We start from the raw sequence: 15,603 nt of genomic DNA, 5'->3' as shown, positions 1-15,603 counted from the left end.
TGTTCCCAAATGATAGCACAATGCTAGCATAAGTTAAAATCTGCCGTGAGAAGTTTTCATTCTCTGCTCTTGTTGTAAATCCCATGTTTTATATATACACATACATATGTGTATATGTATACATGTGTGTGTATACACACATCTCCATAGTTCTCTGACTGAAACAAGAAGAAAGGGACTTAAATTTTAAAATACTCTTATTTGTTCAACTTCATTTCACAGTTCCTCATATGCTTCTGATACATGCTCTTGACCATAGAACTTAATAGATTTTTCACAGAAAATGCTACATTAATGATTTCCGTAAATTAGATTCCTCAAACATTTGGAAATCCATTTTAGAAAGTGTATGAATTATAGTACTTTAATCAGTGTGAACACGACAAACTAAATCACAGTGTCGTCTTTAAAATGGGAGCCTGTGTTCAGCCTCCCGTTATTTCCCTATGGAAATACCTTGGTGCCAGTCTGACTGGGCACTTGACGCTTTCTCACAAGTGCCTTGGCTGTCTGGCACCGGTGCACGGAGTCCCCTGTTCCCCTCTGCCCTTCCTCCGGTCCCTTCTGTTCCCACCACTCCCCATAGTCTCAGTACGTGCCGTCAGTATGGGTGAGGGAATGAATGAACCAGTCCATTTAGTCTTGACATTCATTGAACTAATACTTTTCTCTTTTTTGAAAGCACATGGAATCTAGTACCTAATATAAGTATCATTTTTATTATGAAATGCACATTTTAGCCACAAATTTAAAAACATCATATCTGTGTCTTCTTTATTCCTTAGCCTTTATTCCTCAGACAGCCTAATTACCTTCCCCTCTAAGGAGATAATATTTATGACTTCAAAGTGCCATGCATGAAGAGATGAGGAAGAAGAGGATCCATTTCAAAGATGCTGAGCATAGGAACAAAATTGTCACCTGATGGCAGCTGAAACAGGGAGACAGCCTTAATGCTCTCACTGGGGCGACCCTCCAAGCCTGACGACAAGGCCCTTGGCAGGGATTCAGGGGGTGCTTTACTCCGGAATGTGGTAGCTTTTACTAGCTTATTCCAGCCCCAGAGTACCAGCAGTGAGGATGGGTGTGAGCCACTCCACAGAGATGGTCAGTGTGGCCTTAAGGTCATTAGCTGGTGCTCTTTGACTGAACTTAAAGCCCAACCCAGACCATGGAGTAAAAGAACTGCAGCCTTTATGTGCATGCAGGTGCCGGCAGCGAGAAGTGAAGGGTGCTTCTGATGGCTGGTGTGTCCGCAGAAGTGAGGCGTGCAAGGGAAGAGCGGAGCTTTCCAGCATGCTCGCACACGTGTGCGCACGCACGCACACAGTCGTTCAGCTTTTGTTGTAACCCACACGGCTAGCTAATGTGCGGTAGAAAACAAAATACTGACTTGTGGTATATACTTACTTTTGACTTTAAAACTGGACTCCTAAACAAAGGTAAAACGATACTACCCATGAGTGAAGCTGGAGGAATTAATTTGTATATATATGCCCTAATAAAAGTAATACCATTAGATCATTTACGTGCTTATATGTTAGGCGCTCTTCTGTATGCTTATGCCAACCGTGTCCTCTAGTACTCTCCTCAGCCCTCGTCCTCCAGTGACGGGAGGCTAGGAGGCTGTAGGCCCAGCAGGCGTAGGGCTCAGGGCCCAGCACAGACCTCAGCTGGTACCGGGGTGGCACGGGCTGAGCGGGGGGGAGACAGACGTGAGTGGATGGAGAGATCTGGAAGCGGGTTGTGGAGGGCGCAGGGCTGGACCTTGAGAGGCGGGGTTCTTGACGTGAGCAGACAGAAGGGGGCGGGGTGTTTCAGGTAAGACTACCACAGGGAGCAAAGGTGTGGAGGCAGGAACCATGGGTGTGGTGGTTTGTGGGATAGCAGAGTGACCCCCGTGTTTGCTTTATAAAGCATTATCCTAGAGGAGGGAGTGGGATCAGGTTATAGAGCTCTCCAGGGTAGACCAGGACATTCAGACATGGCGGTAGGAAATGGGGAGACACTGATTTTTAACGGGGGTTAAAGGAAGAAAGGTGCAGGGAGGGTTAGAAGGAGCAGACCTGGAGTCCTTGGCACTAGTGTTTGAGCCTCTTTGCTGTCGAGATTAGACGTGCCTCCGGGCCAGTGAATGGAGCCCGTGTGCTCCCTTTGTTCCCTCCCCACTGGCAGCGCGTGCCAGAGGCCTCACACCCCTGGGCCCGCCCTAAGGGGTGCGGCAGGCCTGAGTGTCCTGAGGGCTGGGACTCGCTATGCGTCCAGCACCTGTGCACGGCCTGGCCTTCACCCTCATCACACAAAGCATGACACAGGTCGTCTTGTTCAGTCTCTTCACAAGCAAGATTGTCTGGGAGAGTTACTTTTTCCTTCCTTCCTTTGAATTGAGATACAATTCTTACACCAAAAATTCACCCTTTTCGTAGTATACAGTTCAGTGGATTTTAGTATATTCACTAAGTCGTACGACTATCACCACTCTCAATGTGAGACTGTTTTCATTACTCCGAAAGGAAACGGTATACCCATCAGCAGTCACTCCACTTTCCCCTCCCCCCGCCCCTGGCACCCACGGAACGACTTTGGGTTCCCTGGATATTTTACGTGAGTGAAATCACACACTATGACCTTCCACATCTGGCTCCTTTCTCCTGGCGCGTTTCCAGGGTTCATTCACATTGTAACGTGTATCGGGATGTCACACCTTTATACTGTTGAATCATATCCCATCGAATGGACATACCACAATCCGTTTATCGCTGCGCAAGTTTTGACACATGTTTCCAGTTCTCTTGGGTATATATTGGAAAGCTACTTTGAAAGAGTTTAAGCAACATAAAGTCCAAGAGATCTTGTGTTCCATTTTCTTCCTGTGTTTGTTTCTAGTTCCCACTAGTGGCTGACTTGTTTCATGGTGACAAGGACTCTGTTCCTGCCTCCACCACTTCTGGAAAGGGCTCGTCTTCAAAGATCAACATTCGCTCTGCCAGACCCCAACTGAAAGTCGCCAACAAGGAGCACAAGAAAACCGTAGGCCACCAGGTCAGCACTGGGGCCCGTGGCAGAAGGCTGTGGGCCATGGCGCATGTGCAGGGCTGGCCTCTGTAGATGGCTACAGAGTCAGAAGGAAGCCAAGCTGGCCTTGACACCTACAGTCCTGGCCACCCAGCTGTCTTTCTATGCTGTTTGGAGAAGGAAAGTACGAAACCTTCTCTAGAGGGAACTGGCAGGAGAGAGAAAGGGGGTGACTCTAGCCCCAGACAGTGCATTTAATCCCTGTGGTGGAGCCATGCTACAGCACCACCAGTGCCTAGTGGGAGGGGCGAGAGGGTCCGGAAGTCCGCAGCTTGGGGAGAAGGATCAAAAAAGCCTGGGGACCAGGAAACTGACAACTTCTCCTGCTGTGGGGTCTTTGTGGAATGTCATGTCCATTGTTTCACAAGAGAAGAGATGAGAGTGCCTGCCCAGCCCCGGGCAACTACTAGGCTCTCTGTTTTGGTGGATTTGCCTACGACGGGCCTTTCATGTAAACGTGGTCACTTCCAGGTGCCCAGGCACCGGATGTGCAGCCTCTAGGGCCTCAGGCTCAGGAGCAACAGGCCTCCAGGTGCAGTGGTCATCCCTCGTAGTACGTACTTGCCTTACATCATCTTTGCTCCAACACTAAGGCATGTCAGGGGGTGGTCTCTCCTCATTTGGTGTGAGGACCCTTAAGGTCAGCATACAGGAAGGACTTGATTTTGGTCACCCAGCAAGGCAGGCGTGTCAAAGCTGGAATCGGACCCCGGGTCTCTGCACTTCTGCCTGTCCTTCTGGATTACCAACAATAATCAAAAACAATAAGAGTAACACCTGTTACCACCAGTCTGTGGGCGCTTCTTTATTAAACGTCCACAAAACGTTAAAGATAAACGAGTAACCAGGTGCGACTTTGGTTTCCCCAGTTCCGCACCTCCCTGCACCTGCTCATGGAGACCTTGAATGCCACCACGCCGCACTACGTCCGATGTATCAAGCCCAACGACGAGAAGCTCCCCTTCCAGTAAGTGTGTGCGGGCGTCGGCCCGGCTCCTCGTGGCCGGAGTCAGGCCAGAGAAGCCCAGCATCTTCCTGCCTCCTCAGGAGTTCAGGAGGTAGAGGGAGGGGGCGGGCACAGCCTCGTAGGGGCCCACAGTCTTCAGCACGATGAATAGTTGGTCTTACCCTCCCCAAATGGTTTATGTGGCAAATACAAGCCCACGGACATTTACCAAGGCCACCTGTCTGCTGCCCAGGAGGATTCAAGAGGCTCAGAAGATACAGTCCCCCCATCCCATGGTGCTTGCAGTGGTGCTGAGGACAGCGCACACTCGAATCCGGTAGAGAGCCACGTAAGAGTGTGCTGCTAATGCAGACGTGAGTGCGTCTCGCAGAACGTGGTCAACACAGGCATGGGGGGATCGCTGTGGTGGTCAGGGAAGGCTTCCCGCCGTGAGGAAACTTGACCTCCGGTGACGTGCTGAGTGGTCCTGTTTCTCACGTCCCCTCTACTGCCCAGCTTTCAGTCACCCACACTCGCTCACTTCCTCTCACCCCTCAGCCTACTCTGATCCAAATTCTACCTCTACCCTATCCTGAAAAATTTCTTTCAATTCTGTACATACTCACATGACTTCACCCAAATCTACACAGCAGTGATGCTTCAGTATTTTTGTCTGCCAAATTCCGGACCCCTGTTTCTGCAGGCCTGCTGCAGCTTCACGGGCCGCCTCCCATCCTACCTGTCTGAAACCCGGCTCCTCACCTTCTCACCCCAGAATGGTTCCTCTGCATCTGGTCTCTGTTGGGGTAAATGGCATAACCATTCCCCGACATCTCATCCAACCACCAAACTAGAAACCTGAGACTCGCGCTGGAATTGTGCCGTTCAACAGAACTTTGGGGGACAAGGGGAACCGTCGCATAATCGGCGTTGTCCAGCACGATGGCTGCTAGTCACATGCGGCTCCTGAGTGCTCGGAATTGTGGCCAGTGTGATGGAGGCACCAAGTTCTTCATTTCATTTCAGTTACATTCAAATACCCGTGGGCGGCTAGCGGCTCCCACACTGGACAGCATAACCCTTGGTTCTTCGTTCTTCCTTCCTCCCCAGTGTCCAGGCATTGTCAGCCCCATGGAGTCTACTTGAAAATTTCTCACAAGGGTCTCCCTTTTCTCTTCCTTCTGTAATCCCCTTGTTTTAGACTCTTCATTTCTTGCCTGGAATCCCGCCCTAGGCCTTTAGAATAGTCCTTTTATCTCTGCAGCCTCTTCTTCCATTTCCCTGAACCTCTAGCATGCTTTTTCCTCTGGCCAGAGGAGATATAATTTAAAAATTTTTTAAGGACATTCTTTCCATCTTTCCGATTTGCTTTTTGGTCCTTGAATAATTTTTTTCTGTGAAATTATTTATTTTGGCAACTCTGACTCTCAGAATGAATATCTGAACGATCCGAACTGCCTTCTGCCATTCCTATCATTTGATAAAGCTTGACTTGCACTCAGATGGGCCTTGTGCTGGAAAAGGTTGGGAAGACAGTATTGAATCAGCTCTCTGTGAGGCGTGCTGATTGTGCACCCTTTTCCCTCCCTTCACATTTCTGAGGCACACTTAGGACTCCCAATCCCCCCGCCCCCGGTGTGGCATCTGTTTGCCGGCTGACTCCAGAAGAAAAGAGGCTGTTAGGAGAGCAGCATGTGTGAAAGACGTAGATTATGTGTGAAGGGGAGGAGCAGGAGAGGAAAGAGATCATTGGGTCCGAGCTTGGGCCCCCACCAGCTGTGACCTTGGGACAGTTCAGTCATCGGAACTTGCAGCCTGCCATGCGGTTTTCTCTTGCGAGGCCTCCACTCCCAAAAAGAAGACTCTGGGGACTTTGAAAGGGACTTTCTGGTCCTAATATCTCATTTTTCTAAGATCTTCTTTTGCCTTCAGAACCAAACCTTCCTCCCAGTAAAGAAAGAGGAGAGAAGACTGAGCCAGCTCAGAAAACCTGGACTCTCTAGTCTGGGCTCTGCCACCGAGAGTTGGGCTAATCACAAGCTAGTCCTTTACTGCTTCATCTTTTCATCTGTTAATTGTGGTTAACAAAAATAATTATCCCGATGAACGAATTCAAGGAGATAATGGGGATTATTTGTGAGAAGCGTAAACATTTATTTGTCGTTCTGGAAGGAGAGCGTCATGTCCCCCCTGTCGCCCGCGGCAGCCGGGCCTCCCAGCCTTGGCGCTGCCGACGTGTTGGGCCAGGTACTTCGTTGTCGTGGGGCTGTCCTGTGCCTTGTAGGAAGCTCAGCATCCCTGGCCTCTACGCATTCGATGCCAGTTGCGTCCCCACCATTGTGACAGCTAACGGTGTTTTAAGACGTTGCCAGGTGTTCTTTGGAGGTCAGGGTTGCCACAGCAGAGAACCACTGTGTCCCGCGCTATAGCATTTCCTGTATACAAGTCTTTTCCCCTCTGCTTCTTCCTTTATTTAAAAAACATCCATCGTCTACAGCTGTACCACCCTGAACAAGCCTGATCCTGTCTGATCTCAGAAGCTAAGCAGGGCTGGGCCTGATTAGCACTTGGATGGGAGACCACCTAGGAAGACCAAGTGCTGTATGCGTAAAAAAATAAAAAAGAAGGGATTGTAAGCTGACAAGGTCCTTGCAGTCTGTGAAGTCAGCCAAGGGTTGCCTCACCTAAAAAAAAAAAAAAAAAACTATCATACCTGCACCTCACGAGGCATTGGGTTAGGACAGATGGAATGACAATGAGTAAGCTGTGTCCCTCATCCTGAAGGAGTTGCCAGTCACAAGTGACCGAAGACGACATAGCGTGACTGTCAGTGGGTCTGTAAAAGTGCTGCAGGAGCAGAGAGGTGAGAGGATGGATAAGCGTCCAGGAAGGAGGTGGCCCGGAGTGTGTGCGGTCATCTGGGATGGCCGGCCGGTCAGGAGAACTGGCCAGCTTTCCTGAAGGCCAGTCCACTGGTCTCGGAAGCGGGCAGTCGTGAGAGCGTCGGGTCCTGCCGTGTGACTGCCGAGTGCCGCGTGCCGCAGAGCCTAATGAAGTGAGCGGGCGAGCTTGCGGCCTGAGCACAGCTCTGTTAGGCGGCACATGACTGCTGAGGTGGAGCCCAGTGCCACCACCACGGGAGTCTCGCTCCGTATCCGGCAAGCTTCCAGCCCTGCTGAGCCTGCACGTTTCATAGAGAGGGGAACGTATAACTCTGCGTTTCAGCAGTTTGACCCTGTAGGTCTTTCGTAACTTTTCAGTCCAGACTCAGGTGTTGCTTGAGCACACGGTGATCCTCCAAAATTTAATAGGTGGAAGGGCTGGTTTTCAGTCCCAGTTACCGGGGTAATGAGTGCAGGGAGGCAGAATGCAAGATGCAGTTGACAGTGAGTTTACTTTACTGTTGGGGAGATAAGATTAAAATGCAGAGGGCTGGCTGTCTTTACATGTCCCCTGGGGCGCCTCTACAGGGAAGGATGGTGACAGTATCTCCTTCGTCTACCGCCTTTTCGTTTTTTTCTAATAGCGTTCCTCTCTTTTATGGCGCTCGATCATTCCAGCAAACCCGTGAATTACATAGGTGGGCAGATATTCTCAGCTCCTGTTGAATAAATGAGTCGCAGAGAGAGTGTGTCGCCCAAGCGACACCAGCCGCTGTTAGCGGCAGAGCTCAGGCCAGCCCAGTTCTCGCCTTCATTCCCGCCCGTTTCTCCCACCGCTGGGGGAGAGCAAAGTGAGGGAAGAAACGATGATGTCGAGGTTATCAAGGAGCCAGGCAAAATGTTATAGCCGAGTTCAAAACTTATTCGCCCAGCGCCTTCCATGGGACCAGCCTGGAGTGTGGGGGCTCCGAGAGAAGGCTGTCACACCTCCCCCAAAGCATACACCACACCGAGTGGGTGTGGGGGGCTCACACTCCATAAGCTACTTCCCGGGCATTAGACGGGGCCTGGTGCAGAGCTAGGATGTGGTCACAGACATGCAGGGCTATGAGGATGGGCAGATGGGGGTGAGTAATGGTCCTCTTAAGGAGGGAAGGGCTTCTCAGGGAGAATCAGCTCATTTTTCTTCCACGGGAGCAGTGGGAGGTCCTGGAGGAAGTAGGGAGACCCATAGTACATAAAGGACCAGAGGTTGCAAGTGCCTACCAGGCACGCTGCCCGTCCCCACCATGCGCAGTGGATTGAATTTGACCCTGTAGCTGTGCCAAACGGAGGAAGCCAGCAGGTGCAGCGTGCCTCGAGGGAGAGGCCCACAGTCCACGGAAAACCGTTCCCAAAGCACAAGCGCATCCGCTCCGCCTTCCTAACTCAGGGCCCAACTGACCACTCTAGAGGTGAGAGGAGCCGAACCTGCAAACGGCAGAGCCTGCCTTGCCTCCCCAGGCTGCCTTGGATCACCGATGTCACAAGCAGCCTTTAGTGTCCCACGGAGCGTAAGTCTTATGAGACCGATCACTGCCACCCCTCTTCAAGATCCTCTTTGAATCCCAGGACTGAGTTGCATTCTGGGGATGCCTGAGAAAAATTAAAGGGGGTGGCAAAGTGAAAGGCCCAGCACGCAGCAAAGTCTCAGCGAGTGTGTTTTCCTTTTGTCCAATCAGACCTTTCCACTAAGGAGCTTTTATCTGTACTTAAAAACACGAAACGAACTCGGGAGTGACCCTCGGTCAGGACTACAGAATTCAGTGCTCAGTGGTGCCTTACACGCTCAAGGTGCCATGGGTGACTCAGGGCAGGAGTAATCAGGAAGACCTGATAGAGGAGCTGGGTGTCCAAAGCAGGTAGGACTTGGGCAAGCAGAGGGATGCATGAGGAAGTCAAAGTGAGCACAGGCCTGGCATAGAATGTGGGTGTCTCCTGGGGTGCCGAGCTCCAAGACTCTCATGGAACACAGTGTGCCTGGAGTTAAGCTCAGTGCACGGTCTTCAGCCACTTGGAAAATGCCCACTGCTTCCCTACTGCCAAGTGTCCACTGACCCAGGCCATCGCAGGGCACCATCAGCCTTGATGGACTTCTGGGTCCCTGGCCCAAGTTCAACTCAGCATGAGAGAGCAATGAGCACTAGGGGCTGAGCAGGCCATACAGAGACAGGAGAATGAGAGGAAGTCTCTGGTGGAGAGACGTGAATCCAGGGCAGCAGAACCCAGGCCGGGTCCTTCCTGCAGAGCTCCAGAATCCTGCGTGGGCCCAGTGCTGGGAGAAGAACATCAGTGGTCTCGGAGTAAAGACGCCTGCACCTGCATCTACCCGGCAGGGCAAGCCCATGTGTTTCCTTTTGTCTTATAAAACCTGTCCGCTAAGGAGCTTTTCCTGTACTAGAAAGAGGAAACTGATTCCTCTGAAGTAACCGTCTTGTTCGGGACTCTGCAGAGAAGTCAGCACTCACTCGTGCCTTACACACTTGAAGCGCCCTGGGTCCCCTGGGGCTGAGGTAATCGGGAAGGTTTTGTGGACTGCCCCGCCAAGGTGTGTGCTGGAGCCCGTAGGATCGATGTCCGGGACGAAGCCCGCCCATGGCTGCCACTGACGGCCGAGCTACAGAGCAGCCAGGACACAGCGAACATTCCTTCCTCATTCCTCCCCAGAGCGGGCAGTCATCTTAGCAAGTTATAAACCGTGATTAATTCTAGTCCAGCTTAATCCTTTCTCCATGAAGACTCCCCGATTAACCCAGCCAACCCCGGCATCTTCCCTCCGGTTGCTTTCAGAAGTTGAACCACGTTTGTCACATACCGCCTCGTAGCACGGAGCTTCTCGCGGTACACCTCCCTCCTCCGCAAACGTGGGCACTCCGGCAGAGCCTACCCATGTCTGACTTCTTATCCTACTGTGTCCTCGTCAGTATATGTGCCTGAGTGACTCCTGGGTTTCCAGTGCTGGGCTTAGTTAGCATTGTAGGGCACGTGAGTTGTGTCTCCTCTCTCTAAAGACAGGAAGATGAAGTTCTTCATCTATGTGATTCTTAACTGAGCAGCTATCCTGGTAATAGCTGATAACATGCATGCCCTTATGTGGTGCCAGGTGCTGTTTTAACTGCTTTTATGGGCTATTTACATTTCATCTTCACACTAACAAGGGATGCTGTCATTATCCCCACTTTGTAGATGAGGAAACTGAGGCTCAAGGAAGTTATGTTACTTGCCCCAAATTACACAGCGGCTGGTAAGTGGCCATGTCACCATGCAAGCCCAGGTCTGCCTAGCCTGAAACCCTTTAACTCCTGAGCTACATAATGTTTGTGGTGCCAAGTGTGTAGGTTTTGGCCATTGAATTAAGACAAGTGCCCAGGTAGATGGAAATAATATAAAGGAAGGCTCTGGAGAGGAGGCAAAAATGAGTCTTGCAGGATGGACAGAATTCAAATAGGCAAAGAAGAAGGGTATCCCAGGTGAGGATAAGGATGTGCACATTGCTGAGAGGCTGAAATGGCTCATGCCTGCCCGTCAGCATCTCTTTCACTCTGCGTTTCCCCTGACCTTTGTACTCAGTGGTACATGATGAGCTCTGTAACTCGGTGCAGGAAGAGGTGGTCTTTCCTGCTCTCCTGTTCCAGCTCTTTGCCAGGCGGCCATTCATTGCTTGTCTCATTGTTTTGTAGCTTTGACCCGAAGAGAGCAGTGCAGCAGCTCAGAGCGTGCGGGGTGCTGGAGACAATCCGGATCAGCGCGGCGGGCTACCCGTCCAGGTACGTGCCCACCAGCCACGCTCAGGGTGTAGCCCTGGGAACCTTCCTGTGTGCCATCAACCAGAAGGAGATCCTCAAAAATGTTCCCAAACGCTGAGGGCCCAAGTGGGATGCTGAGGGAACTAAGAATTTCAGTTTGGCCTGAAAAGGATTGGAATCAACAGTGACATCTCCAGGGGCAACTTTTCAAATTTCACGTAGGTGTTGGTCTGGGTGCTGAGCTAGTCAAAGGTGCAAAGGGGATTTCTCCTCTACTCATTTCCCACCTTGTCCCCTTTACCTTTATTCCCCCCCATTTTTTTTTATTGTGGTTAAGTACACATAATTTTATCATCTTAACCAACCATTTTTAAGTGTCCTTTTCAGTGGCATTAAGTACATTCATATTGTAACCATCACCTCCATCCATTCTTCTTGCAAAACTGAAACTCTGTCTCCATTTAACAATAACTCCCCGTTCTTCCTTTCCCTTAACCCCTGACAACCGCCATAACACTTTCCGTCCCTGTGATCTTGAGGACTGCTTCAAATGAGTGAAGTCCTACAGTGTTCGCCTTCTTGTCACTTAGCATAATGTCCTCCAGGTTCATCCATATGGTAGCATGTGTCAGGATGTCCTTTTAAAAGCTGAATAATAGTCCATTATATGTATAGACCACATTTTGTTTATCCATTCAACTATCAGCAGACCCCTTTACCTTTCAAAATACAGTCAAATCTATGGTAGAAAATACAATTTGAGGTTTTTTTTTTTTTTTTAAACTATTTTGATCCAACTTGAATTTGTGGATAAGCCATTGAGCCACCCAGCATCTTTTGAAGGTATGCCAAGACTGTGGATCCCCTCCGGACATTTGCCGGAAATAGGAGTTGGGCGTGGACGGTGAGCAGCTCGCTCTCCTGAAATCATACCGTGTACCGGTGTCATATAGGCCAGACACCTCCTGCCATGAATTGGAGCTGAGCAGAGCCCTGTCACAACCCAGAGCCTGTGGTGGTTCCCCCTCTGTCCTAAGAAGTCCGTTTGTATCAGGAGGTGGGTGGAGCCATAACCTGGGAGGATAAGACTCCAGGCTGCCCCTCCTCCCTGCCATCTCTGCCTTCAGCTTCTCCACTGCACTTAGTGAGCCGTTTCATATGTGGTGGTTAATTACCCAGGAAGAACTTAACCATCAACTGTCCCCAGATGTTAGGCCCGGGAAGATAGAATCAGGGGGTTGCATTCGACCTGGAAAGTGCGAGAACCGCCACTAACCTGCAGCATCCAGGCAGCTTTTCGGCACCCAGCAGGCTGAGGCATTGTTCAGAACCGTTTGCTCTAGCCAGGGCCAAAGGCTGCCGTTTTCTTTTTCAACTGCTTCCCTCCTCGCTGCTTGGAAAAACAAGTGGGGCTCCATCTCATTTTTCAACCTTAGGGTGTGAACACAAATAGCTGCCAACTCCACAATTAATAAAGTGAGCCTCGCCTGTCCTCCTAGGATGAAGGCCCTGCATTCCTTTCCCCTGTCTACCCTGCAGTGACCGGCACCAGGCTTTCGATGGAAGGAATGGGGTTCAGGCCGCTGGCGCAGTAGTTCAGCTTTGAGTTCAAAGCAGTGTCATCTGGCCAGTCAGATTACCTTTCAGTGACCGCTCCAAGCACAGGGTTCTGATCAGGCATAGCTTGTTCGACTTAAGCACGAGACAAGGACCTTAGGGAGCTGCCGCAGCCCTGGTTTTCAAACCGCCTGCCACGTGCAGCCTGGCTCCACTCTGCTCCAGGCTCTTCTGTTGGCTGGGGTCCCAAAAAGGCTTCTTGGGACCACCATCCTTAGTCTGGTATTTCTCAAAGCTGCATCGCAACCCATTAGTGGGTCAGGAAATCAGCTTAATGGGTTATAATCAACATCTTGGCTTTTTTTTTTTTAATGAAATAACTTGGGGTAGAAAATATAAGATTCAGTTTCTAGTAAAATGGGCACTGTGGCATGGCTTTACACCAGTTTTATATGTAGATATGGGCACGTCATGATTTAAATGGACTTTCACAAATGAAAACCAGAGAAGGAAGTGAGCTGCTCAAGGTCGCCAGCTGGTGGGTGGTTGAGTTGGGACGAGAGCCATCCTACCTCTGTCCCGCCAGGTGGCGGTTGCCAAGCACCTTACTGCCCACACCCGTGGGGCATTGCCGTCCAAGCAGAGGCTTATCAGGGGAGGAAGAGGTAGTGCAGAATCCCGCGGCCTACCTTCTGGGGCTGGGCCCAGACCTGACGCCTGGTGTGAACGGCTCCAAGCTCTCTCCAATTTATAAGTAAATTCAGACTGCAGAACTATGTCCTGCACTGGAGCTAACGGAGCCTGGCAATCCAACCCTTGGGCTTGGGTGACAGGCCTGGATTTCAGTGTTGGGTTTCATACTTCTTAGCTGGGTGACCTCAGGCAAGTACATTCATCTTTCTGAGACTGGGTTCTCTTATTAAATGGAATGATCATACTTCATAGGTGGTTGTGATGAATGAGGTAATGGATTTAAAGTTCTCAGCACAATGCTGAGCATTTAAGCATTTAATAAAATGTTTATTATTCATTCAGATATGAGCAAGAAGCTACATCCCTGTGGGCATAATTGTGTGGGTAGAATATGTCTACACCAGAACATTCTAGCTTTGTTTTCGTGAAATCCTGATTCATCTTAAACTGTTGAAGGTCCTTGTGCAAGAAACTTAGGGGCCTCAGGTCCTCCCAGCCACACCTGTGCTGCACGGTGTAGAGGCTTGGAGGTAATCAGAGAAACCCAGCTCCTCTTCGTATGCAGTGTGTGCTGGGTGCTAATGATGGGCTTGTCAAGTGGGAGGTGAGAACATTGGGACTGTATCAAGCCAGGGGAGAAGAAACAAGGGAAGCATGTGGCAAGCGATATTCTAAGGCAGGTGGGACCTTGGGGACCCATGTCAGTATGTAAAGAGCCACCTGTTTCACCAAGAACCTTCTAATAGAATGAATTATTTAGTAGTAAGACAAGGGACTGACGGGGGCGAATCTCTCTTCTTGGAGAACGTCGGGGAAAGGGTGGAAGTCCGTGGGTCTGACGTGGTTAATGATAAGACCGCACATCAGGCAGAGGCCCCTGCGCAGCTCCGCCACCTCTGATCGAGCTTGCTCCCACTCTCACTGGGAAGTCAGAGTGACAGTGCGCGCCAGCCACACTCCTAGTGGCTTTTCTGTTGCAGTACAAAATGATCTGTTTTAGGGGGTGGCAGAGGAAGTGAGGGAGAGGGTTTTAGTTCTGTGGTCTTGCATGAGCTTTATGCAGAATGAGACGATTTTCTTGCCTTCATGGTCCCCGCCTGTCCTACTCTACGTCTCATCTTGTATCAAGCATCTAGCCTTATAACAGCAGCTCTGAGGGAATTAAGGATGTAAGTTATGGCTCCCCCCAACCAGGAGCTTACAGTCTAGCAGTGAAACAAGCCTAAAGCAGTTAGAAACCTACCTATAATCTGACGCAAGTTTGGGAGGAGCCGTCGCTTCACAGAGGAGGCGATATTTGAGCTGGGCCTTGAAGGGCGAGGAGGTATTCGGATGGGTGGGAATGTACTAGAAGGATCCTGCCAGGCAGGGAGCTGCATGACATCTGGTGATGGAAGGCGCGATGGCTTATTTTTCCTGTCCAGCGATCCAGGAGAGACTTCCTCTCCTGGCTCAGACTCCAGTCCCGCTGTCCAGTCCTCTCTTTGGAGCATGCCGAGAGGCCAGGTGTGTGTTTCACCTCACCAGACCTCCTCTTCAGCCGGCGGCTCAGAGGACGCATTCCGCATTCTCTCCACGTCTTTAGACCCATGTGGATCCCAGCTTCTCAGACTCTCTATTCCACCTGGCTGCAGTCAGACTTGCCGGCAAACGTGTGATGCCCACAAACTTGCCGGCCTCCCACGGGGCAGCCGGAGGATGTCTTATCTCTGCCTCCCTAATTGTTTCCGACTTCTTTCTAGCAGATAATTACAAGGGCATCTGTTTCTTTTTTTTTTTTTTTTTTTTTTTTTTGCAGTTTCAAGTATCATGGAAAGTGTAGAGAAGGACGGAAAGACCATATCTGGTATCACAGTAAACGTTCCTTAATGCTGCGATTTAAATGTTTTGGCTTAGATCCAGAACGGCGCCTTGCGCGTCTGCCTCACATTCAGTCCCTCAGCAGATTTTGCTACACAGCCAGAGAGGGGATTCCCTCCCCAGACTGCCATTCGAAATGTTAACTTTTGGGAGGAAGCACCATGGTTTTGTGGCACTTCTGTTCGTTCCGAGACAGAGTCCAGTCCTCCATGTCAGATTATTTCGTGGAGGCCCTCATCACGGCCTTTCACCCTCTCCTCCCTGCCAAGCCACAGCACCAAGGCGGCATCTGTTTTTGAAGATGAGCAGTGAGGGGCATGGGCCGTGGGCAGCTATCACACCCGTCATCTTCTGAGTCCACACGGGACTCCTAACTTTTTGCACCTGCCAACCATGGTGACCTCACTGGTTTGGGGGGAGGAATGCTACCTACCCGCTTCATCTAGGAGGATGGTGTGTGCCTGCCGCATCTGGAGGTAAAGCCAGCGAGGTTTTACAGAAACCCATCAAGACATTAGCTATTGAAAGAAATACGTAAGTGTCATGTGTGCTGGCCTTAGAGGATAGAATTGAGCAGTCGTTTCGTTGACGTGACTTAGAACTCCAGAGGGACCTGAGCAGATTGGAGGGTTGTCGCAAAAATAAAATAAATAAAAATCCACCTCCTCAGGGGCTGAGCCCCAGCACAGCCCAGCGATTTTACTTGCATTAGTTTGTCAAGTAGCTACAGTTTTGCACAGCCGTCCTCAAAGGAAACTTTAATGGCTTCTTTGATTAGAAGAACTACAACTTTTACCGTCTTCCT

At 50.4% G+C, this 15,603-nt stretch overlaps 1 protein-coding gene and 1 pseudogene across 4 annotated transcripts in view; both read left to right on the top strand.

The window, feature by feature from the left end:
* The window catches only part of MYO5B (myosin VB), a 288,112-nt gene that overhangs the window by 202,121 nt on the left and 70,388 nt on the right, over window positions 1-15,603 (top strand). For all 4 annotated transcript variants that reach the window (XM_016164861.2, XM_036230035.1, XM_036230034.1 and 1 more), the window contains exons 15-17: window positions 2,887-3,042; window positions 3,945-4,042; window positions 10,623-10,709. In XM_016164861.2, coding sequence (XP_016020347.2) covers window positions 2,887-3,042; window positions 3,945-4,042; window positions 10,623-10,709 — 341 coding nt within the window. The remainder of the gene's footprint in view (window positions 1-2,886; window positions 3,043-3,944; window positions 4,043-10,622; window positions 10,710-15,603) is intronic.
* LOC118610344 lies at window positions 6,511-6,629 on the top strand (annotated as a pseudogene).

This window comes from Rousettus aegyptiacus, unplaced genomic scaffold (assembly GCF_014176215.1).
Source record: "Rousettus aegyptiacus isolate mRouAeg1 unplaced genomic scaffold, mRouAeg1.p scaffold_m13_p_12, whole genome shotgun sequence".
NCBI classification, from domain to species: domain Eukaryota; kingdom Metazoa; phylum Chordata; class Mammalia; order Chiroptera; family Pteropodidae; genus Rousettus; species Rousettus aegyptiacus.
This window is presented reverse-complemented; position numbering and strand designations above follow the sequence as displayed.